General features: G+C 39.7%; 1 protein-coding gene across 9 annotated transcripts in view; it reads right to left on the reverse strand.

Annotated features, from left to right (window-relative positions):
• Positions 1–701: 701 nt before the first annotated feature.
• Positions 702–27055, reverse strand: part of ralgapa1 (Ral GTPase activating protein catalytic subunit alpha 1) — a 72560-nt gene continuing 46206 nt past the window's right edge. For 4 of the 9 annotated variants that reach the window (XM_081348032.1, XM_081348027.1, XM_081348033.1 and 1 more), the window contains 4 exons: positions 22656–22814; positions 20494–20621; positions 7381–7505; positions 2878–3211 (listed from right to left, as the gene is read on the reverse strand). In XM_081348032.1, coding sequence (XP_081204158.1) covers positions 2994–3211; positions 7381–7505; positions 20494–20621; positions 22656–22814 — 630 coding nt within the window. In that variant the 3' untranslated portion in view covers positions 2878–2993. Of the gene's footprint in view, positions 2495–2877; positions 3212–6230; positions 6262–7380; positions 7506–20493; positions 20622–22655; positions 22815–27055 lie in introns of those variants that run through there. The other 5 variants (XM_081348028.1, XM_081348034.1, XM_081348031.1 and 2 more) reach the window with 3 other exon arrangements.

Below are 27055 nucleotides of genomic sequence, written 5' to 3' on the forward strand. Positions count from 1 at the left end.
GTATAATTCTTTTCACATTAGTTCTCACATTCAAATGTGAATATTATGTATTCACATGTATATTATGTTCACCGAAATGTTTAATCCATCTCTAGTTGAAACTCTGATAATAATTTTGTGGATAAAGTTATGAAGTGTTACCCTTAAAAAGTACTTAATGTTGCCAATTTAATTTCATTCATGAAACTGTTTATAGCGGGAAAGACATCAAACCTATTGGGCTTGAAGTTCTCAGCAGGTTCTTTCATGAACGTATATCATTATAATATGGGAAAAAGTAAATGAATATATTTTGTGTCTCATTGTAAAAGTAGCTCCCATGGAAAGCTTATTTAGTCTCAATCGTCTTAGAAGCTGCTTTGATTTCTAGATCATGAATTAAGGTACTGTACTTTCATATTTTAATTGACACCAGTAGCTGCAAAAAAAAAAAAAGGAAATGTATTTATATAATAACTTCCAAGAAATGCCATATCATACATCAAGAGTATTAGAGGCCTACATGTAACAATAAACCATAAGTGTAATTTATATTTTCATATGTAGTCATTTTCAGCTGTTATGGGGGAAATGAAGAGGTCAATAAACCGAACTGTCTTCAAATACCATTAGCTTATTTGTTATTTGCACAAATCCACTGGAGAAGCTGCTATTAAAACACAGGTTAAACATTTATTGCACCCAGTAACTGCACAGGATTTGCTATGTTGTAAGAATACTTTTATTCTTAAGTGTAGTTGCACATCCACTCTCCTTCGACATCCGATACAAATGTATAGATATACAACCGTATGACAACATTGTGGATCTGTGCTTGTGTGTTGTGCAGCTGTTATATCAACACATGCAGTTAGTACTGGAATCATGCAGCATTTGGTCAGTAGTAACACAAAATCTACCCATGAGGATGTTTTTTTTTTTTTTTTACCTCTTGAAATTACGCACAGGTTTCAGTTGCTCGTGTGCAGGCCTTTAATATACACCTTATCATTTCAATCCAGAAGGGTGCTGCATGATTTCAACTCCACACATATATGTATATATTTCTTGAGATAAATTTCTAAATGATTTCAAATTAAAAAGAAAAACAATAAAAATCATGAAGTCTCACATAGCTTTCGAGAAAATATACAAACTTGACTTTATCTTAAACATGGCAACAGTTATAACTTGCATCCGTAGTCTACAGGGTCAGTTACCCTTTTATCCCTTAAACGTGGAAGGAAGAAACGCAGACCAAAAACTAGTGTACACTTCCACGTCTACAAAAAAAAAAAAAAAAAAAGAGAAGAAGAACAGAACAAGATTACATTAAAGGCTTTTGAACTAGCTCAAAAAGTCCTCAAGCGGGTAGTTCGGTTCAATTTGGCAACGTCGCCGTCTCCCTGCAAGACCTGTTAATGTGGCGTCTCATTCACACTTTCCTTAAAAATCCCATCCGAGATGAGATGAATCAAAAAGAGCGCTGCAGTCAAATGATTTATGCTGTAAATGAGCTGATAAACCAGCGTGGGCTCGTCTCTAAGGCTGCTGTGCAACGAAACAAAACCTAGCCATACAGACAGACACATTCAAGCTGAAGACTTGTTCTAAGTGGCCTTTTGATTTTTTCGTTTTTGGTTGATTTAAATACTGTCAAATATGTACACAGATCAGATACTGTTCATACACTATACACATACATTAAATATGTATATATTTTATATTTATAGATATATACACAGTTTCAAATGACAAAGGGGCGGTTCAGTATAACAGTAACAAAAACAAAAAAATCAGTAACGTTCTATTGAAGAGAAAACTAAATGTACAAATTGCAATAAACCGTGATCCATAAAGAAAACCAGCAAATAAACCAACAAATGTGAGTGTCAATGTTACATAAAAAACATTAGGAGTGAAAAAAACAAACGTAACAGCAAGAAGTGTTTCAGTTTAAACGTAAATCGGCTCCACAAACACGTCGAGCACTTCTCCAGCCGTCGAATATGTCGAAAACCTCAGTGCGTCTTCTGTACAAATATATATATATATAAAAAAAAAAGTTGTGGTTGATACGATGGCGACTTTTTTTATGCGATCACTGGCACTCTGAGTGGAGGGCAGCTTCAGTGGCACCAGCTACGACGACAGCAGAGGAACTTATTGAAGTGAAATGCAATGCGATATCCATCAGCGGTTGACAAAAATAAACATTTCGGTTGTCTTTGATCTTTCTGGCTCTGGATGGGAGGAGTCGGACAGCTATCGCAGGCAAGAGGGCGTGGCTTGTCTCTGACAGTGCAGTGGGCGGAGTTCTGGAGTGTCCCGCAGGAAGTTGTCGTGTGTGTGTGTTTTGCTCACTCGAGTCAAGTCTTGTTGGCGGAACCCGAGGAACGGCGAAGCTTCATGGACATCCGGCTCTTGCTAGCACGAGGTGACATTGGCGAGGCTAAATCGCTCCCGTCGACCTGCGTTGCTGGACTTTCGGCCAGCTGACTCTCGAGGCATGAGCCTGTCGGGGAGGGAAGGGAGGAGGAAGAGGAAAAGACAGATCAGAACGTCACGACGGCCAGAGCGTTCGCACACGTTAAACACTGCGCTGTTCTCAAACGTCTACTCGAGTGACGCATCTCATTAAAGGGTTCAATTCAGCTTGGGTTTGTGAATTAGAATATGAAATATAGGGTTGAAAGGAGGGAAATAAATGTCTATACTAATTTTTTTTGTACTTTTTTGTAATCTCAAATCAGTCTCATTGTGAATTTCACTCAGATTGGAAAGGGGAAAAAACCTCTCTGACACTTTGGTTAAAGCCATTTTGGCAAAATGTACAATAAATGAAACCAATTGAGAGCAAAATATGTGCGAAAACCCCTTCCTGTGGGGCGTGAGAGGTTAAAGCACCAGTGCAGTGTGGGTGAATTTCACAGAGCGTATCACAAGGGATGCTGGGACTAATCAACGCTGAAATCTGACACGTCGTCCCTTGGATGAGACCAACAGGGGTGCAGTTATGATATCGCAACACAAACTACATTGTAAAAGAGGAACGGGGAGGAAAAAAAAAAAAAAAAACACAAAGAAGGTACTTTGCCGTTTTCGGTTCCAGCATACCATTCACAGCTAGCGTGAAAGACCTTCCGTTTCAAGCCTTTTCCTTTTACCTTGATGAGCCCAATGTTTTCTACTGGAGGTTTGGTAAGGAGGAGAAAAATCACAGCATTTCTTTCTTGGGGTGCGATAATGGAAAGAAGAGACGGATAGAAAGGACGACAGGAGGACGAGAGGGTGGGAAAAGGACAGGAGAGAGGGGCAGGAAAGATGCAAAGTTATGGGCGTTGGTGTGGGATGTAAGAGGAAGTAGAGAAAGAATATAAAAAAGACAGGAGGAAGAAAAACAGAAGAAGAGATATAAGATAAAGGTACGAGCAGGCTGGGAGGGAAAACAGTAGCTGGTGCACATAAAATACAAGACAATAAATGCAAAAGTTGATCTCTCTCTCCATACGCTCACAAACATTTAAACACACCCTTACACAAACACTAAACTAAAAAAAAAAGTCAGAATTACCAGCCACTCATAACTAAACTCTATAAATGAATGCTGTGACACAAATCTCATTGAAAAGATGCTGCGAAACCACATTTAATACTATATTTCTATTTAATAAATATCATCTGTAATATTGTACCTGAATTCCTTCTGTAAATCAATCTCACTCGGCAGAAGGGTTCCGGAAGTAAAATGCCATTCACATAATCATATAATGCAACATTATTCATTCAAATATTTGAAAACAGATCTACACATGAGTGCCGAGTTTTTGTTGTTTTTTTACCGTTCAAAAGGGTTGGTAAGATATTTAAAAAATAAGTCTCTTATGATTATGCATTAATTTTTAAAAATACAGTAAAAACAGCAATAGTGTGAAATTTTATTTCAATTCAAAATAACTTTTTAAAAAAGCTACTCCAGTCTTCAGTGTCACATGATCCTTCATAAATCATTAGAATATGATGTGTTGATGCTCAAGAAATATTTCTTATTAATATCGAGGTTTAAAAGTTGATCTTTTTTTTTCATGATTCTTTGATGAAAAGAAAATTCAAAAGAACAGCATTTATTTGAAATAGAAATCTCAACATAAATATATTTTCTGTGACTTTTGATCAATTTAAAGGTATAGCGGAGGATCTTTCCGAATTTTAGATAAGAACCGCCCTCTCCACTTTTTGAAAAAATGCACATGCGCACAACACTCTACCTGCTCCCGAGAGGGAACGCCTATTAACGTGTGCGAGGTTCTCCTCGTGCACGCTCTGTTTACAAATTGCTGTCGGCATCGCTCATACAAGATTACTTTCCAAAAGAAGATTTGCACTTTTTCTCCAAATAGCATGCCAAACTTTACCTGTCGAGTAGAAACTTCGCGACTGAGGCATCAGTGGGAAGCCCAACATGTGTTATCAGCGCACGCCATCGTGTGAAACAATCTCCCAAAAACACTCTGATCTTGTTTCTCTCTTCTGAGGCCTTTCTCTTCTTCTCATACAGTTCGTACAAACTTTTTCTCTTGCGACCCTCAGACATTTTCAAAGGACCCGGTGAAACGGCGAGCTTCAATGAATGGCTTAGCTCTAGCTCACCAAACATAAACACCTGAAAGTGCGCATGCGCAGAAAGCGAAAACTAAGGGACGAGCCAGGGACGAGCACGTACGACGGCCTTACGTAAACATATCACCAGAATGATTGACACTTAGGTGGACCAATAGTTTACACTACCCACCCGGAAAAAGAAAATCCTCCGCTATACCTTTAATGCATCCTTTCTGAACAAAATTAGTAATTTCCTTAAAAATATCATATTGATTATTGTAAATGAAACGGGATATCTCCACACTGGTGGAGATTTTTGGCAGGCTAACAAAAGATTGCTAGGAAACTTTAGCTAGCCAGCTACCTAACATTAATCAAAATAGTGTGTTAGCATTACAGCACAGTGGTAGTGGAAAACTTTGTAATCTCAGATTCAATTATGATCTGCAGTGATTAAGGGACTAGTGTTTCCTTCCACACATAAAAGACAATGAATTGTCATAATGTTGTGATTCAGTCAAGAGCTGATTTAAGGACTCTTTCTTTATTAAGAATCTTCTGAAATACTAAAAAAAAATTCTGGTACAAAGGCTGCTGAAAAAGCTGAGCTCAATTATCCGTATGAGAGCTGTTATACTGTACTGTACCATTCCGGTGCTTCCATTCAACATTTACAGAGACAGACAGACAGATGTGTGATATAAAGAACAGAAGATGAGAGGAGTGAAGCTGTAAGATCATGCCAGACACAGACATGACTTAGGGTGTGTTCATACTTGGCAGGTTTGGTTCTATTAAAACAAACTTTGGCGCGATTGCTCTGTTAGTGCGGTTTAAGTGCGAAGGCTGCCATCCGAACCCTGGTGCGCACCAAACAAGCAGTGGGTCTCGGTACACTTCCAAACCAACTCTGGTGCGCTTTGACTGAAATAGGAACGCAACACGAACCAAAGACATCTAAATGAAACTAAATCAGGACGTGACGTCATAAGATGCGACCCTAAAAAGGACAGAATGTTCAAGCATACCTGGTTCCTCTCATCACAGTTCAGTACAGGCATCAGAACCGCGTCTCCTCGTAGCACATCTTTCTTTGTGTGTGTGATGGAGGAATTCCTGCTGCTGTTTTGACTCCTTTACACATTTTATACACTCTTCACGAGTTCTCAGCTGGTCAAAATATCATCATATGTCGGCTACGCACACACAATGAGCGCATTTTGTTTTGGATGTTTGGTAAGCCATAAAAGCCTTTTTTGTGTGTGTGTGTGTGTTGTATCTTTTTGCCATTTTCGTTGTGAATGCTAAGCAAACCAGGACTAAATGTATCATTTTCGTATTTGGTCCAGACCAAAAGAACCAAGAGAACACACCCTTAGAGGAACCTAGTGGAGTGACGTGGTAAAGAGTGTAAATGTTGGTCAATGTTAGGGATCTGGTGTGAACATGCCATGCAATGAATGTTGCAGACCTCCCATTAAACAAAATATAGAGAACATGGAAAAAGAAGGGAAAATATTTCAGTCTAGAAAGGAATCAAACAAACAAGATAAAGCAAAAAGAGAAGGAGCTCATAACGTCGTTACAAGCCAAACAAACGCATAAGACAATCAGGCAGTCTCAGTGTACGGCATCTTCAGGAATCTTACCTTTAGATATACACAAGTGATAGATTATGATCTGAAGGGGAAACATAAGATAAACAAAATAAAATGGGAATGAAAAAGAAAATAAAGAAAAAGAAAAGAAAAATGATCATTTGTGTTAAGAAAGGTAACAGGAGCCCAACACAAACGCCAGAATAAAAGCTTTGGGTTTGAAAAACAACTTCGGTTGCATAAAATACAAAACAAAAGATTGTTTTTCAGCCCCAAAAGCAAATTGTTTTGCAATGACTGAACCAAAAAAAAAAAAAAAAAAGAATTTGTGCACAGGCATGCATGTGTTCTGAAATGAAAGGCTTAATGACTCATCTCTATCCGTGCACTACATTCTCAGTGTGTGATTGGGAGAAAATGTTGAATAACTCTCTTGAAATTTTTTTATCCTCAATTATTTTCCCAGAAACATTTTCTAAAATAATGGCTTAATGCTATTTCTGGACTACCTTAGGTTCAAGTTCAGCTTCCATGTTCATTGTAAAGTTAGCATTCCTGTGGCTCAAAAAGTAGAGCATGGCACTAGCAACGGCAAGGTCATGGGTTTGATTCCCAACGAACGCAAGAACTTATTAAAATGCTCTACCGTTCAAAAGTTTGAGGTCAGTAAGATTTTTGTTTTGAAAGAAATTACCACTTTTATTCAGCAAAGATGCATTCGATTGATCAAAAGTGATGGTAAAGAAACTTGCAAAGCTACAAAAGATTTCTATTTCAAATAAATGGTGTTCTTTCTATTAAAAAATGCATCACGGTGTCCATAAAAACATTAAGCAGAACAACAGTTTTCAACATTGATATTACTGTTTTTACTATGTTTGATCTAATAAATGCAGCCTTGGTGAGCATTAGAGACATTCTTTCAACAACAAACAAAAAATATCTTACCGACCCAAAGTTTTGAATGGTAGTATACATATATATGTGCAATCCAAGTCGTTTTGGAAAAAATAGTATTCCAAATGCATAAAAATGTTAATGTAAAAACAAGTGTGATTCTACAGTCTCAACTGATGGAGCTATGACACATGCAACATAAGGCCAGAGAGTCTAGAATTGGATGGAATTGTGAAGCTGAATGGTGAGTGGTGTAAAATGACAGATGAATTAAGAATCAATTCATTAAGTCAATGACGCCCACCTGCTTCAGATGGAAGATGGTGGAAAGGTGCAGGGCAGAAAACACGAGCTGCGTAGTCCTCGAACGTTGTGGGCTCCAAGTGGTGCTGGACTATCGTCTCCAGATATCTTGCTCTCTCTTCATAGCTGATAAACGTGCCAGTTAAGGTCAAACAAGGTTGGTGCATCGATTTCAAAAGCAACACAAACACACACATCAATAGGGGTCAAACAGTTAACCAGGATACCATGGGTTAATAATTCTCCCATCATACTGTAAACCGTATTACAAAGCTGTCATTGCTTTACGTATGGTGACAGTGGGTATCAATGGACATCTTACTGTCTTGTGTTATTCGGTTACGAAAAATGATGGTATTGAGTAAATGGAAGGGATTGGATTATGCCGCTGTGTATGGGTTTAAAAACGGAGGGATTCTGTTAATGGGGACGATTTGATTAAATAGTCCGGTGGCATATGGTCTTTGCTGCATTCATAACTTCGTAAACCAAGAACACGCGGTTCGGATAACGACGGATGCTGCGTCACTGCAGAAACTTGATGAAGTAGCGGTGAGAAATGAAGCGTGCGAGAGACAAAAAGACGAGAGAACCGGAGGCCCTGCTGGGACGAGGCAGGGGGAGGATATTCTCGGCTCATGTTCTTCAGGTGTTTCCGCACATACAGCATCTCCACCAGGAAACGCAACACTCACGCAGATCTGTCGTTTGCCTTTTCCAATCTCCAGCCGACCCGTTTCCTGCCGACGGGTCCTGCTGTTTGAGAGCAAACCCTGGAGTGAATGGGTGAGAGGTTCCCACAGAGGAGAAGAGAAAGCAGCTAGCGAAAGTGTCAGTGGGTGCGACGTAATTAGACACATGCAGTACTACAACTATAGGCAGAACATGATGGTCTTGACAGCCGTGTTAACAGCTCAGAATAGCACTCGTACAATCTTACTGACTGAAACATTCAGTCACGGCTGATACACATCAATTCTGATTGTAGACTTCAACTGTTCTGCACTTCCATATTATTGAGAGTAAGAACAGAACTACCTCATGAACCACTAACAGGTAATTCACTAACCGTCACGGGCAAAATTGCCAGCTAAAATACATATACAGAACCCTATACAGATTAGATTCATCTGATATATACACAGCATATATATAATATTGAACTACTGTTCAAAGGTTTGGATATTTTTTAAGGAATTAATGTCTTATTTAGCAAGGATGCATTAAATTGACAGTAAAGACATTTATAATGTTACATTATTTAAAAAAATGGTTTTATTTGATCTTTGTTCATCAAAAAATCTTGAAAAATATGTCACGTTTCCCACAAAGAAATTAACCAGCACAACTCTTTTCAAAATTGATGATAATAATAAGAAATGTTTCTTAAGCACCAAGTTCTGAAGGATCGTGTGACACTGAAGACTGGAGTAATGGCCATCAGAGGAATACATGTTTTAAATGTTTTAAAATAAATATTTTACATTTTAGAAAACAAAATAGAAAACTTTAAATAGTAATAATATTTCGCAATATTACAGTTTTTACTATGTTTTTGATCAAATAAATGCAGCCTTGTCAGCGCCAATAGCCTCGTGGGCAGCGCGCCGACATATAGCGCAGTTGTGCTTCGGGCAACCCGAGTTCGAGTCCCGGCTCATGGACCTTTCCCGATCCCGCCCCCCCCCCCCTCTCTCTCCAACTTCGCTTCCTGTTAACTAACTGTCCTATCATAATAAAAGGCAAAAACGCCAAAAATGAATCTTAAAAAAAAAAAAAAAAAAAAATGCAGCCTTGGTGAGACATTAAAAAAATCTTCAGACTTCAAACTTTTGAACGGTAGTTGCCATTATTATTGCAAAATATAAAATATAATTTTATCAAAAGTTGTTAAAAGCGCTATATAAATGAAGGTGACTTGACTTGAAAAGTAAAAAAAAAACACTGACCACTGTATAAATATACAAAAAAGCTGCAATGAAATCAGTCTTTTTCTCCACTTCAGGTCACTAAAATGAAAAACCTGATTCTTTGACTGAAAGATCAAGATCTTACAGGGTCTAGTAATGGTCTTTAATTAGTAAGGATCTGGATCTTGGGGATTTGATATTGGTCTTTGACTACAACTCTGCCACATATATGGTTCATGGCCAGAGTAACTGCAAAGTGGACCATATTTTATGCCGATAGTCTGGTTTCAAAGGGGGCAACCATTCCAAACAGCGCAAGCAAGGCATGAGCAGCACCGCTGTGCGTCTTAATAGCCCTCTCAGAGCCGCCCAACATGTGGCCACCATCCTGAACCTGAGATGAGCCTCTAATGCCACCCTGTCACCAAGACAACAAATCCTCTCCGCTGTTGACTTCAGATGCTCTTTGTGTGTCACAAAGAGAGAGGTAAAGGGAAAAACAGTTCTTCTTTTTCCTTCTCATACATGGTGCTTTTTTGCACCATGTATTCACCCAAATAACCCGGGCCTATAATTGAATTTTTGATGGGTGGTGTTTTTTTTATGACGGCTTGTTAAAAAGGAGAAAGTCCTTTTAAGAGAGTGCGTGCCGGGTTCTCGCACCCTCTCTAGCATCACATGCTACTAGAGAAGAGGAGGATAAAAAAGAGCCTTTTGTGCATTACCAGAAACTCATTTTCCCTGTGGATGAAAGGCAGAAGGGGGGGAAAAAATACTCCTGGCCTCTTCCCCCCCTCCTACGGAGCTTTTCATTGTCACCGCGCTGAACTCCTGGGCTCTGGAAGGAAAGAGAGAAATTGCCACTGAAGAGACAGCAAAAGTGAGCTTGTTAGCACATTAGGAGTGAAGGGCTCGTGGTGGGCTCCAGGAACAGTCCCTGGTGGTGTGTTAATTCAGCACTCCGAACATGCTGGTGCTGATAGCCTCCAAATTGATCACTCCTGCTACCCCCGATTTCGTTCCCTCCCCCTCTCGAAGCTGGTGGCAGCGGTGGAGAACACAAGCAAGCCTATAGAAAGGAGGAGAAGCTTTTCATAATGTCAAAGTCATGTCAGCCACCTTGACTCCGACCACAACTCTCTGATGACAGGCTGTCTGGTGATGACCTCTGTTATGTCAGCAGTTTTGATGTCTCTCAATCACCACAGTGAAAATTTGAACAAGTGGATCCCTTGTAATTCTTGAGTGTGAATTTGAATTGAATTGGCCACACCCAATTGAATTGAAATCTGAATTGGAATAACAGGAAGGGGAATTTACTGACTGCAGTATTATACTGACCACAATATTTTAATCTATCTATCTATCTGTCTGTCTGTCTGTCTGTCTGTCTGTCTGTCTGTCTGTCTGTCTGTCTGTCTGTCTGTCTGTCTGTCTGTCTGTCTATCTATCTATCTATCTATCTATCTATCTATCTATCTATCTATTTATCTATCGTTCTGTCTGTCTGTATGTCTGTCTATCTATTGTTCTGTCTGTCTATATATCTATCTATCATTCTGTCTGTCTGTCTGTCTGTCCATCTATTGTTCTGTCTGTCTTTCTATCTATCGTTCTGACTGTCTATATATCTAACTATTGTTCTATCTGTCCATCTAAATATCTATCGTTCTATCTGTCCGTCTCTGTCTATCTATCGTCCTGTCTGTCTATATATCTGTCTATCTACCTATCGTTCTATATGTCTGTCCGTCCATCGATCTATCATTCTATCTATCATTCTATCATTCTATCTATCTATCTATCTATCTATCTATCTATCTATCTATCTATCTATCTATCTATCTATCTATCTATCTATCTATCTATCTATCTATCTATCTATCTATCTATCTATCTATCTATCTATCTATCTATCTTCAAATGTCAAGGCAATTCTACTTCTTTACATTCAAATAACATTCAGTTCAATTCTGCATCCTGTTTGCTACCTCAATTGAAATTTTATTCAAATTGAGGAACTGAAATGGAATTTAAAAGGCAGTCTTAATTCGGTTTTGACTAGAGCATGAGCCTGGCTACAACATATTCATTATACTGAACTGAGGTCCGAATTAATCATAAAATACAGTGAGAACACAAGCAAAAACAGGGCATCTCAAAGGACATTTGTGCTTGGAAACATCAGTGCAGCCAAGAGTTCTGGGACAATTATCGGATGTGTGACAGCACAAGGATGACACATGGCCAATATCTCCACTCTCCGAGAGCATAGCTATTCCCTGCTCTCGCCTTGCAAATTAACACAGCACAGTAGCCGACGAGTGCAATGAGAACACGGTCCCAAATCACACACACACACACAGCTCATTTTAATTACACACATGATCAGTCATTTTCTCCACATGGTGTGGTCGTTATTATCTGTGCTAAGAATTCCTCCGTAGGACATCATTGGCACCTTTTAAAAGAAACCCAGAGAAGGATCCGCAGCCCCACAGAGAAAGCCACTGTCTGGCTGGCGAACGGCTCTCGTATCCTCACACACAACCCGGTGGGATACACACGGAGGAGGCTGCTCACTCAAACCACAAACCACAAGGTCTCCACAGGTGCTTTTGTCAGGACACGTCTGTCAAACCCTGTGAGAAATCACTTAGCCGATGTACAGTTTTCAGTTGCACAACTTTAATGGACCGTCTGCACTTCAAACTAACTCTTGCTATTAAAGTCACCATGAAATCAAAATTGGCAAGTCTTGTTTTTGGAATATTGCAGTTTATTTTAAATGATTCTCTTCTCTAATGATGTGTTTACTGTAGTGAGGGCAGGACAACCAGTCACCCACGTGAGATCACAGACAGCAATGGCAAGCAACAATGATCCAAATCATCCAATCAATTCCTGATGGACAAAATCAAATCCCGTCCTACATTTTTATCTCATTTGAGAGGCATTTTCACTCGGATGAACGTCACAATAGGGAAAGAAAGATGATTACAATTTCTGTTTCATGACAACTTTAAGATCTGTCATCGACTAAGCAATCTACTAATCAGATCCACACAATTATGCATGCTGAAAAACTATGCATCAATTATCAGTCTCAATCAAAAAAAATTAGAAGATAAACCTTAAAAACAACAGTTACCAAGATCTAGGAAGCCCAAATCCACCAATAAAAACACATCTGCACTGATGCTGGAGAGAGAAAGAGAGAGAAAGAAAGAGATCAGAAAAGTGACAGAGAAAAACATCACACAAATAATCAAATTTGAGGAGTTTTACAGAGTATAATTACAGAAATCTATGTGTGCCCTGAAGTGCAGGCTAATCGGTTTATTTTTCCATCTGATGCCTGCTGATATCGTGGCCCTAACAGTGATTTTATTAGCAAGGCACGGTGCTGCGGCTGGCTGCCATAGCCCCGTCATTACGGCCAATGTCTCCGTGTGGCACAAGCAGATGAGAGGAGAGATAGCCCAAGCTAATGCACCGTTGCCTGGGGCTCCGAGACACTGATCTGGGCCCGGGCTCCAGCATCACAGCCTCTCCTATTAATCTCCGCTGAAACCAAATTGGAGGGCTCGTGAAATACAGCCCCAAGAGCGTCCGGCCCGATTTATCGCCCTGCGTCCTGTCCCAGCGCCCCAGGGGGAAAGTGATGTGCGTGCTGCCGTTGCAAATGCAACATTTATTTAACATTCACGACGCACAAGTCAGCGCTAATGCTATCAGAGAGGAGTGTGCGTACGCCGAGCTACATGTACGTGGAGGTCCTGATTAGTATGAATGAGTGAAGGTGGCCTTGCCATCTGCCTCCCATGCATGTCTTTTTTAAACGGTAACCTGATTTTGTGGTTCTACGGAGAGTGGGGATTTTTCACCACGGCTTTCAAATGCCATGGCTATTAATTCTTTAAATCGCATTTAGCTTTGCAGAAATGGTTGAAGTCTGAATTTGCACAAGGAGTGTTTATCTTCTAAAATGTTTCAGCATGTTTTAATGCGCAGATGGATGAGCTCGCAACTTTTATAAAAAAATTATTATTATTATCCAGTTCTGTGGATTATCGTCAAAGCTCCACCGGTCAAAACAATATCAAATGTGAAGATAATTTTCTCTTATCTAGAATTCAGGATTTCCAGCTTTAACAAAGATGGCCTCCATCCATTGGCAATTTTAGGCAAAGATGGCCTTCATCCATAGGCAATTTTAGACCCTAGATTGTCAAGTCAAGTCAAGTCACCTTCATTTATATAGCACTTTTAACAATATAGATTGTTACAAAGCAACTTTACAGTGATAATAGGAAATTAAAGTAACAGAGATTGTTTTGGCTTTACAGCAGCTCTATAATATAGTTATTGTCCAGCTAAAGTTAGTTTTGATTGATTCACTTCCGTCGCAAGGATCATTAGTTATTAACTTAGGGGCCGCTAACATGACACTGTTCTAACAGAAAACCCTTAAGTTCTCTCTGTGCAAACTTTAAAAACGCGAACCTGTGAGACCGCTGATGGCGTGCACATGCGCATCACGTGTCCAGAAGGTATGCGCGTTTGAATATATATGTGCGCAAGTGTGTAGTCCTTCCCTACAAACCAACCCTCAACAAACCACTTGTCTGGCCTTAAAATGTATAATACCGAATTTTTATCGCTTCCGCGTAGCCACGTGAACTGGAATTATCCCGACAACATTTTATCTGTACAGAGGTAAAGGGAAGGGAAGGAGGCCTTCACAGGGGAGAGACTAGTTGACACTTCAGGACTGCGTTGTCGTCGTGTCCATGCGCAGGTCCTTCATCAGATCTGGATACGGCCTGGATCCGGCGGACTGCGGTAAACCTCGGGATAAACAGAGAGACTAATATTAGCGTAGATGCCATTCTTCTTATGATGTAACAAGTACATCAGGATTTATGGGAAGTGTTCAGGGTTCCGGCTGACCTAATCTATGCAGCCTAACATTGAATTATAGTATATAATGTGTTACGTGTATGCTAGGTAATAGTAATTATAATTTTTTTCTCTGCTGTAGCTTTTCAACGGCATCAACATCTATTCCATGTGATAATATTAGATCTAGAGTATGATTACAACAATGAGTAGGGCCTGACACGTACTGTCTAACTCTAATAGAGTTCAGAATGTCTTTAAATGCCAATCCCAATGCATCTTTTTAGTTATCTACATGTAAATTAAAATACCCAACAATTAGGACTTTATCTGCAGCCAGTACTAACTACGATAGAAAATCAGCAAATTCTTTGATAAAGTCTGTATGGTGCCCTGGTGGCCTGTAGACATTAGCCAGCACAAATCTCAAACGTGATTTATCATTTACACTAGATAGTGTTACATTAAGCACCAACACTTCAAAGTAATTATCTTTAAAACAAGACTTCTCAGTAATTCTGAAGATATTAGTATAAATTACAGCAACACCTCCCCCTTTTCCTTTCAGATGAGGCTCATGTTTATAACAGTAATCTTGGGGTGTGGACTCATTTAAAGTGATGTAATCGTCTGGTTTTAGCCAGGTTTCTGTCAAACACAGCACATCTAGGTTATAATCTGTAATCATATCATTAACAATAAGTGCTTTTGAAGTTAGGGACTGAATATTCAACAATTATCTTCATCCGTATTATATCTGTTTTTTATTTGTTGAACTTCAATAAAAATTTTACCCTTAAATGGGTTTAGGAGTTTTTTGTATGTCCTAATTCGGGGAACAGACACAGTATCTATATGATGATATCTAGGTGAAAGAGTCTTTATGTGATGTGATTTATCTGACCTCAGTGACGTGAGGCAACTAGCAGATGGTCGGTTTAGCCAGTCTGTCTGTTTCCTGACCTGAGTCCCAATTCATGTTTGAGCTCTAAGACTATGTGCCATATTACTAGAGAGAAGAGCAGCACCATCCCAGGAGGGATGAATACAATCTCTTTTCAACAGGTCAGGTCTGCCCCAAAAACTTTTCCAATTGTCTATGAATTCTATATTATTTTGCGGACACCACTTAGACAGCCAGCCATTGAGTGAGCACAGTCTACGAAGTATCTCATCAGCCCTGTGAACAGGAAGGGGGCCAGAGCAAATTACTGTGCCTGACATCGTACCAGATTGCACCAGAATGAAGAGATTGTGTGATTTCTTTTCATGCTTATTGAGAACAGAGGCTGCAAAAATGTTTTAAGGGTATTTCACTCTGAATTCATCCCTTACAAGTCATAAAAAGTAAAAAAATAAATAAATACATTATCATCCTTAGCTCTGTATCGGGTCCTGGCATGCCAGGGTCACGGGTTATTGACAACTGAATTGAGAATGTCATCTTAAACATTTAATTTAAAAAAAATGAATTTGAATTGAGGTATCAAACAGAGCGCAGAATTGCAATTCTAATTTGAATGCAAGGAGGCAAAATTTCAATAAATGGAAATTCTGCAATTTGAAATTCTGCAGTTTTCAAATAAAACTGCTATTTGAAAATTCATAACTACAAAAGCAAGTTTTTCAAAACAAACTTTCAAACAAGGCTTTGTCAAGCCAAGATTCCAAATTCTGCTAAAGGTTTTAAAAGTACACAGAGAGAACAATAAATAGAATGATATATAAAACGATAGACAGAATGATAGATAGAACGATAGAAGACAGACAGAGACAGAATGACAGATCTGATGGATGGATGGATGGATGGATGGGATGGATGGGATGGATAGAATGACAGAGACAGATAAAATGACAGAGACAGATAGAACGACAGAGTCAGATAAAATGACAGAGACAGACAGAACGACAGACAAAACAATAGAAGACAGAATGACAGTCAGACAGACAGATAGACAAACAGATAAGATATCTGCTACACTAACCACAAACTCCATGTCAGGAGCCTGCAGCGCATCCTAAACACCTCGTAAGAGTCAGACCCACATTCCCCATCGCCACGCACCCCCAGGGAGCTTGTTGTTTACCAATCTATCCCGAGCCGGAGGGGGCCACACAACAACATTTTTTTTTGTTAACACACCCTGCACTTCACTCATTCACACACAGGCTGTGCTTGACTGACTGGAAAGTCCGAGGATGAAGCTGTCGGTGCTAACAGGTCAAAACAGGAGAGAAGTTAGGAGGAGTGGCTCAGTGATTGATCGACATATTGCCATCGTCGGCCACTGAGGTGAACTGTGCTGAAAAAAAAAAAAAAAAAACACAGACATGGACAGCAACGGGGGTCACTTGTGCAGTTACAATAATTACTAATGCACAAAATAAAGAGAAAGAAAATGGCAAAAGCAATTAAAGACTGACCCCACCAATACCCCAACCCCCCTAATCTGTTCCAACCCCTTTTCATCACTGATGGGACAATTAGTGAATAGCTCAACCTTCCATCCCCCTTCACACACACACACACACCAACAAACCACGTTGTTACTGGGACACAATGGGGCCCATTGTGAGAGCTGGCAGTGTGTGGCAGCGCTGCCCGTTAGGCGTTTGGCTGTGGCTACACTGAGTGTGTGTGTGCTGGCCGCTCAAGCATGGGGACAAAAGGGGAAGCGCTGGCCTGCTGCTTCCATCAGCTCGGTTGCCTTTGGAAAAGCCAGAGTCAGAAGGAAGGAGGCTATGACCCAAAGCTCTTCCACTCTCTCCGCTATCACGCCCTGCCATATGCTGACCCCAGCAGCCCGGCACTTATCGCTGCCAATCAGCAGCCAGCGGGCCTGCCCCCACTGTCATGCCGGAGCTGGCGCGGTCCCACACACACCACTGGACTGGCACGGCCAATGGGGAAGCCGCTTAGCACGTCCCCTCCTCTCCCCCTGCGTCCCAATCGACCACTGACAGATGGAAGATGGCCGTGACTCTTAGACTTACTTGTTTTTTTTTGTTTTTTTTATCGAGTCCAAGCCAACAACACCCATTCTTCCCCCAGCCAACTCGCAGCCGCGAGCCAGACGGATCAGATAATGTGGGTTTCTCGCAACACAATCAGGGTTTGAAGGACCAGATCTAGATCCACTTCATTCCAGGATGTGTAACAAGGAACCGAGCAGCTGTAACGATCTGGTAGCCTGGGGGCGAGACAGGTCAACTAGCTTTAATCGAAATGGGGTGTTTAAAACGCACACACACTTCCACATATGGCAGCCCAGACTGTAGCAGAACATTTTATCACTCAGGCCCAACATGGTGCCCTCAGAGACTGAGGCTGGCTGGAAGGCCCCAAGCTCGGGCTCTTTTTTCACACATGGCCCTTTGGATTACTCCTGTGCTATCTGCGGTTTAACCCTGTTATTTTGTCTGCCCAGCATTCATAACACTGACCCACGCCAGGTACCTGCTATTTTTTTTTCTTTCCCTCCAACAGACATTAAGACCAAAGAGGCCCCTTTCTATCCATTCCAGGCCCTAATTTCACAGTCATGCCGAATGAGGGATCAGTGCGCGGGGAGGCAGATGGACGCAGCCCGGGGCCAAGAGAAAGAACTGGAACTTAGAGTCAGGCACAAGAGAGGTTGAGGCGTGTTGGCTTACAGAACGAGAAAAGGGAAGAGATGAAGGAAAAAAGTGAGTTTATCGAGTTTAAGGGCAAAAATTCAGGAGAAAAAAGCAGTTGACATGGCTTGACTGCGGACTCTTTACAAAAGGAAAATGCTGGTCTGTCTTTCTTAAATCTAAATCATTTACTTCACAACACAGGCCCTGCTGAGCTAAAAAGGGGATTATGATGACCATGTGTCAGTTGATTGCTAAGAAAGCAGCTGGTGCACCATTTAAACATTTCTAAATGAGGAGCTCTACAGCAAGAACAGCACCTGACGTGTATCCAGAGCAAATCTAATTGTCTCTGTTTTTGTGTGAAACTAAAGGCGGTTACATGAGGCTCAGCGTATGATGCAGTTCAGGTGGAAGAAAATGAGCTTGATTATACAGACAAAAAGGCAAAGGAAGCATTGGAAGTTACTTTAACTACTTCCACTTCTTTCCAATTACACAAATCAAACCAAATACTGTGAATGACTAACAATGCAACCTGTGTAGTCCACTTCACAGATTGACTTTTAGTGAGTTCTTTTAGTAAATCAAAGCATATTTTGCGATCAATGTACCAGAATTTATGAACAAATGATTCTTAGAAGTCAGTTCTTTTAGTGAATCAAAAACACAGCATGATCATTGAAGCCTAAATCCTGAAACGAATGACTATTATGAGCAGGTTTGTTTAGTGAATCAAAAACAGATAGCATGACCAATGTAGCCCAATCCATGAACAAATGACTCTTTTAAGCCGGTTGTTTTAGTGAATCAAGAACGTACAGCACAAACAAGTGTAGCCTGAAACCCAAAACAAATGACTCTTATGAGATGGATCTTTAAGTGAATCAAAAACAAAGCACAATCGGTGTAGCCTAAATCCCGAAACAAATGACTTTCATAAGCTGTTTTTTAAATAAATAAACAACATATAGTGCGCCCAGTGCAATTCTGTTCTCAAAACAAACAAAATGAATAATTAATAATGAATGTAATTTATAATGTGTTGTATAATTTACAGCAGAGATTTTTTTATGTAAGCAATTCTAACTAAAATATCAATAACTGAATCAAATTAAATCAAATTGAAAGCCTCTAAATCTGAATCACAGAACAATGTCATGAATTTATTACATTGATGGTGGCTCATGGCTAGCTCCTCCTGAGGACTGAACCAGCACCTTTACCAGCTCTGCACTTTAACAACTACACCACCCCACCAGTTAGTGATTGATTTAGAGATACTAGGATGTTAAGGGGACAATTAGGTTACATCACTTTCTCTCTCTATCTGCAATGACTTCATGTGGCGGCACCATCAACAGGTAAGCAGGAGACACTGTGACTTCCTTCCTTGCATCCCTGCGGTCCTCTCAGTCTCGCGGGAGAGCAGTCGCTCTGGCACATAGATCTTCTAATCACTACTAGCCTGCCATCCATCCCTTCCCAGTCATCAATTATTCGCACAGGATAGAAAGAAAATAAGGTGCTAGGGTGCTCAAAGAAAGAGGAAAAAAAGAGGGAGGGATAGTTTCAAAATAAAGAGAATCAGACTGAAAGAAAAACAGACGGAGAGAGAGAAAAGGTTTGGAGAGACATCCGTCGATAATGACAGATTACTGTAATTCAGGCTGTCAGGAGCATCGACCTGTGCGGCTCACGCCAATCAATAGCTCAGTCCACTATCGAGCTCCGCGCAGGCACACAGATGGGCGAGATTGCTGCGAGCGAAAGACTCAAGCTGAGCCAAACAATCTCTCTGGCTTGGAGGACATGGCAGATGAGAATCGCTTTCCCCCCCTTTTCTCTCTCTCATTTTCTCCCCTCCTCTCTGTCTTTGCTTTGTTTTCTGGAAGTAGCATCTCTCTGATAAGAAAAGAGCGCTCTTAAAGAAAGGTTACCAACAAGCCAGGAGAGGCTGGATTTGGACTTGGAAATGCTTAGATATTGAACATTATCTAAAGCAAGAGTCCTAGTAAAACAAATGACATTTTTGGCAAATGACAAACTTGGGTGGGTGGTTGAAATTCAAGTTCAAATCCAGCCTGTGTGGCTCGTTCAGACCGAAGGCCTTCAACCTTTCCTTAAAAGTGCTCTTTTCTTATTAAAATGTTACTTTGAGGGTCAAAAGAGTACTTATATCAGCTTTTTTAAGAGGCATTGTATATTGTGCATGTATAATAATCACTAAAAAGGGGTCAAAAAGACCCAAACAATAAGATTAAGTGCCACAGTAGAGATTCGGATTGTGTGACCGAGAAAAAGAGAGAGACAGAAATAAAAGCAAATTGCCAGAGAAGGCAATGCTTTTGAGAAGGATTTCAAAAGCAAATGGTTGTGCATCAAAGTTAGCAGTTATTGAGGGGTGATCAGAATGATTCCATCACCCGCCTGACTGGGTGAGCAGAGAGCGGTGCTCTATATGTGAGAAATAAGATGTCGATAATTATCGAGCGGCTCTACCTGCTCCCGCTCTGAGAGAGAGACCAACCTGACCGCTTGCAAGTCAATCCGTACATATGTGAGCCAGGTCTGTACAGCAGGAAGAGAGAGCAGAAAACGAACCAAGCAGGCGGTAACAATAATAATAGGCTTCTGCCACCTTAAACATGACAAAATGTGCACTCATTAGTCTCGGAAAAGGATACAAATTTTGGTAAAGAGGAATGAGGGATTTCAGAGCTCTGCTGGCATTGATGGCTGTGGCTCGCACCACTGTGGGTAAGATATTTCCATCCACTATGGCTCCATCAAACAAGGGACCGAAGAATGGCACCTGTGGAAAGCGAGATGATATGATATATGAACACTTATTGGACTGTGAAGAGCAAAATAAATATGAGATGCTCCAAGCAGGAACAAAATACACATTTCAATCAGTATTAAGGCCTATTCACACACCCACAAGTCCACATTTTCAGCATGAAAAATGTGCATGACACAATAGTAAAACAAAACAATGAATCTCTCTAAACCCCTTCACATTGAGTCTAAAATATCAAATTGGGATGGTCTATTTTTCTATTTTTATTCATTTTATTTTATTTTATTCACCAGTCTTCACTCATCAGTGTCACATGATCCTTCAGAAATCATTCTAATATGCTGATTTTCTTTCAAAGAAACATTTCTTGATACTTTTTTCAGGAAAAAGAATTTATCAATTGTTTGATAAATAGAGTTCAAAAGAACAGCATTTATTTGAAACCGAAAATGTGTGCTTGCAGAATAAAAGTGTTCATTTCTTTACAAAAAAAAAAGAATAAAATCTTACTGACCCCAAACTTTTGAACAGTTGTGTATTTCATATGTTCTCACATACCAAACATTTTATTCAGTTTATTCAGGCATCTAAACCTTTATTTCTCAGTCAGAGTAAATAGTTTTGGAATAAAAATTGTTTGCAAATAAATAGTCATATTCGATTTTCTGTGAGCAAGCCTTTACACAGCATATAAGCTAGTAGCTTTATCCTTCAAATAAAAGGAGGCATAGAAATGTCAAAACCTTCTACGTATTTCAGCCTGTTACACAAAAAAACCCTGACATTAAGCAGAAAAGACACAGTGAATAGCCCTCATGCACTGAAATGGGGTCTAAATGGACTTTCATAAAAGCCAGGCCTCGTCTTTCTTTATCTCTCCATCTTTCTACATTTCCTCAGACTGCATGAAAGACTGAGCCTCTCGTCTCGGATCCATCTCCACAGCGGAATTCGATTCTGAGAATCCCATTCATTCAATTATCCCTGACATAACTGAGCAGGAAGTAATGGCTGGTAGTGTCCAAAGACAGATATGCTTCCACTGTCTCCTGTACGAAGCATTGAGCTCATTTTCAGCAAAACAAATGGGTGTGATGCAGAACAAATATCTCTATTTTACTGTACATCGATCTCTTTCTTCGACATTCATTAAAATCGTTTTGTCCCCTCAGTGTGGACGAGGGTTTCATGGAATTCGGATGCATTTAGCCAATAGGCCCGTCAAACAAAAGTGCCAAAGAGTCTCAAAAAGAGTCAAAGATGCCAAATGTTCTTTTTTTTGTAGCAAAATAAATATTTAGTCACCTAACACTGTTCATTAATAGGTTTTTAAGGTTTATACACTACTGTTCAAAAGCTTAGGGTTAGTAAGATTTTTTTTAATGTATCTTTTATGCATGTTTAGAACAAAAATACAGTAAAAACAATTGTATTGTGACACATTATTACAATTTGAAAATAACTATTTCTATTTTAATTTATTTTTAAAATGTCATTTATTCTTGTGTCGTCAAAGCTGAATTTTCAGCATCTTTACTCCAGTCTTCAGTGTCTCATGATCCTTCAGAAACCATCAAATATGTTGATTTAGCACATAGGAAACATTTTTTGTTATTATTACAGTTAAAATTGTAAAAGTTTTAAAAACTAACCCCAAACTTATTCACACTAGAGTATAGGAGTCAAGTGATTTAAATATGGTTTACAAATCTATTTGAATAAAGAAGAAAAAACTGTGGTAACACTTTATTTTACAGTGTCTTTGTTACATATGTTACATGTACTCACCATAGTAATAACAATAAATTATGCATAATTACATGCAAATAGCCCTCAATCAAATCCTAATCTGACCCTAACTCTATAGTAAGTACATGTAGTTAATTAATATTACTCAGTACTTAAATACATAATTACACTGTAACAATGACAACTGTTTATGAAAGTTTGTTTATGACATCTCTAGTTACAGACAGGAATCAAAATTAATTAAATAATTAAACGATGGCGCCTCTGAAAGCGTTCCTTCGTCAGAGTTGAGCTCACCTCTGGTTTTTTGATGATCTGGATGCTGTACATGTGGTTCTTCATGGGGTAGATGATGATGAGCACATCTCCAAACTCAGTAGGAATGATGCCTCTCCGGTAGTCCCGTGAATGCTCGGACCACACGATGTGCACTTCATCGTTACCCAGGTGTCTTAACTGTATGGAGAGAGTGGATACATAGAAGATGCCATTTAGATTTTATTTTGTCCAAACATACTTATTAAAGATGTGGTTCCTCTATAGTAACCTCAGGCAGAAAGGTGATGCTACTTTGTTTGTGGAGTTCACATCCATAATATTGTTTACACTGCAACAGTACAAGAAGCCTTGAGCTTGTGTGCCGGTCATACTTTATGACCATCACAATCTCTGAAACAAAAGTAACTACTCTGAATTGAATCTCAACTGTGCGTTGTTGTCTGAGCAGTGGTGCAGCGCTATCCACTACGGTATTTATTAACCTTGAGCTGTGGCAGTTGAGGGAACGGCCACTCGGTCTCTCTCTTCTCTTCTAATCTATCTTACCCCGATCACTCCATCTTCCTGGGACCCGCTCAATCACTGCCACAGCCATGGACGCAGTGACCCGTCAACTGTCCCGAGCGACGGCCGCAACCTTTATGCAACTAATGACAAACTCTGTCCTTTAGACTCAGCGATGGGCATCGTTCATTTCTTTAACTGCAATGTTCTGCTCTTTAGCTATGGCTGAAGTTATTTAAAACAGTGTGGGTCACAGGAAGGCAGTCAGCCCCGTAATCCATAAGTTGAACAGGTCCAATATGAACACTCGCTGACCGCCAAATGCATATAGACTTATATACATAAAATGTTTACTTATATATACATATACACACACACACACACACACACACACAGACACACACACACACACACACAAGTAATTTAATAAAATATTTAATATATTTTCATGGACTATAACAAACATTTCTGGCCGATTTATTTTTTCAATTCACTTTGAATTGGCAAGTGTGGCAAAAAGTTAATATTGGATCCTTTAGAGTGCATGTTAGGCAATAAATAGTGCATAAAACGCAGCTGTAAAGGAAGAAAAAAAAAAAAGGAAGAAAAATAAATGTGTGTGTGGTGTGGCCCCGGCGGCTGCGCTGACACGCTTTAGTGTCTAGTTAACATGGTTTAGAGTTGCTATCGGAAGATCGTGCTCTGGATAGCCTCTCCAGCAGCCCTTGCAAATCCAATTTGCCTCTGAGGAGTCATGATAGGCGATGCAGCACAGGGACGGACCCAATCTAATTTGGACGGAATATAGCCGTGCGTGGCGTGGAGGTCCCCTCAGCTCCCCTGCAGGGCAGGGACGGCAGTCCAAAACCCCTCCACCGGGCCCAGAAACCCCTCACATCACTTCACCCCATGCCTCGTGCTCAAATTACAGCCATGAATTACATCCAGCCTTCAGCTGCACTACCACAGACTGGGGGCTGCCATTTCGTTCCAGGGTGTGTGTCCGTGTGACAAAATGATTGGAGTTTTATTGGACGATAAGGTGGTCTGGACTGAGAGATTTTCTTTCATCTCGGCCATCTTTGTTTAATCATGTAATATCATTCTGAGAAATGCCACATTCGCTTGGCGGCCCGTGGTGCAGATCGTGGCAACGTTGCAGGAGAAATTCAAACGGCCTGTCCTCAATGTGATAAGAAGATATATATCTGCATTTGATTTATTATTGCATGATGTGCTCTGTCACCTCCATGACACAAAACAATGCAGGAAAGAAATGTCTGAATTCTAAAAAAAAAGTGATCGGCCTAACTTAAATCCAGGGTTTTATGCTGTTTAAAGGAGTTACTTTGAATATCTCCGGATCAGAACTTTGTCTGCTGTCAGTCAGAATGACAGTTGACAGATGTAAATGCGATAACTTATTGTTGCGATGAACACAACGAATATATTCACCCCAGAGAAGAAAGTACATGGACTGTATTTCATGTTACGTTTTTATTCATTTTTAATTTTTATTAAGAGAGGGACTTTATTAAGATAGGGACTACAGCATTAGATCACCAGGGTGATTACAATTTGTTTTTATTTTAGGGTGAACTGAACCTTCAAGACTTCTACATAAAAATGTGAAATGAGTGTTAAGCATTTAATAGCCATTGATGTTTAAACGATGACCTAGTTTCGTTTCTTAAATCACCCACTTTTCATGATCTAATTATTCCACAAACATATAATTACGATCAAAATAAAGTCCCGCACCCAAATATCCTATTTCACTTAGAAAAATGTCAGAAATAAAATGGGTTGCAAACAAAATTTTAGGGCCTTGATGCTAAAAAATAAATAAAAATGACAACGTCACTTCATCTTTCATCTCTGTGCAAGCATCAAACAAAAGAGACAAACATCCTTTTAAAGGCATGAAAATGGACCTTACATCTTGTCATCCATCTGCTTAAAGCCAATTACAGACCAGCATCTTCCCCACAATATCCCACAACCCCCCCCCTTTCAGCATACCTGCTCAGCTCATAAAAACAGAGAAGACACAATAAGCTGTAGGCGAGACCATTTAGATTAAATGTGGTAATCTAATTAGAGCCCCCCTTTCCCATCCTAAATAACGCCCCATGAAACGTCTCTCTTATGGTGCACTGTAGCCCTCCCACCCTCTCCACTGTGTCGCTCGCCGCAATATCACATTTCTATCAGCGTTCATTAATAAGTCTTTAGGGCGCATTAGCACCTTATCGCCTCGTCTCTGCCCCAGAAGACGTATGAGTGAGGAAGTGAAGGGACAGATCTAATGACAAGCGATTGGTCATTCGGCATGGGGCTGGCCGCTCCACAAACAACCCCATATCACAGCCTTCCAGCCAAGCTCATTAAGGATAATGCTGCAGATTATTAGATTTGTGCTGCCCATGTGAACAGAAAAAAATACCCATGCAGACAGACATTTGCGGGTGTTTCTTCAACTACGGACACTTTAATGCCCCATGGGTTGGTTTTTATTAAAACTAACAGCTTTCAACATTGTTCTTTTTGTTATATGAAGGTCACATTAGAACACACTTGGTAACTTTTTACCATGCCTTAACTGTTTTGTTTTTGCTACTAGATTTTATTGCTTACCTTTGTCCTAGACCCAGAATTTCAATCTTAAAATATGAAAATATTTCATTCTTATTATTTTTTAACCTATGATAATCTTTAAGGAATAATCTTAACACATTTAAAACTTTATTATGAGGAAAAAAAAAGTCAAATTTTGATCAAATTTACAGACATTGACAGAAATTAACTGTTCGTTTTTCAAAAGCTAGCGTACTTGAGATGAAATAAAATATAAAATATGTTAAATATAAGACTTCATGTGAAGTAAAAATTGAATTATACCTTGAACAAAATATTTTAATTACACAATTTACAATAAAGTTGTAATTTTGTCAATTTATGAAAGAAAATATTAAATTATTATATTTGGGATACCTAAAATGTTATGAAAATAGCCTTAGCAAGGAAAAAGAGTTTGCTTTTTCTGTTTTATGTTTTTGGAGTCATCTTTTCCACTATAGAATGCTATTATATACATATAATTAACCATTTGCGATGTGTATACACTGTTGGATTTTATTAGTTGACAAAAAATAAACTAGTCAGAATGTAAAAAGTGTGTTTTAAGAGCGTTTTTAGAGCGAATTTATAAAAACCTGCAGGCCAAAAAAAGAGGCTAAAGTTGAAAAAAACAGCATTGTAGAAAAAGAAAAATGTATCCATGTTTCTCCGTGAGGTCACATCGACTGTGAGGAATAGTGAGAAAAAGAAAGGGTGTGACAAACCTCTTTAAATAAAAGAGAGACAGAGATAAAAGCCAGTGGGTGAGGCAGAACGAGAGAATAAAGTACTGCTGTTAGGAGTCATTACTCTCTCTTTTTCTCTGTTCTGATAGCAGAGAGGACCTTTTCTCTCTATGGGGAACCAAGAATCACAAAAGTGCTGCTCTCGGCAGGTATAAGTATCCCACCCCTCAGATTAGCCTGGGTTAGGTTTAATGATGAGGTGTGAACGCACAGGTCAGTGAGGTCCTGTATCCCACTTCACCCAAAGCACAGGAGGAGAAGAGCTGCACTGCTGGAGAGAACTCAAGACAGAAGAGCTATGAAAGAAAAGAAATCACAGACCACAATCTAAAAGGCCTTGCACAGGTGAGCAGGCAGAGGGAAAGTTGAACTCTTTAGAGAATCAACAGTTTTTGAGTGATGGAGAGCAGGTTCTTTTGAGAATAGTGTACTATGTAGATCCCAGTCCCAGTTGGTGAAGCTCCAAAAACATTTAGATGTTGTTTTGTACCCGATTGACTTTCACTGTATGGATTAAAGTGTTCTTCAAAATATGTGTTTTGTGTTTCG

This window comes from Scardinius erythrophthalmus (assembly GCF_964197995.2).
Source record: "Scardinius erythrophthalmus genome assembly, chromosome: 19".
NCBI classification, from domain to species: Eukaryota; Metazoa; Chordata; class Actinopteri; order Cypriniformes; family Leuciscidae; genus Scardinius; species Scardinius erythrophthalmus.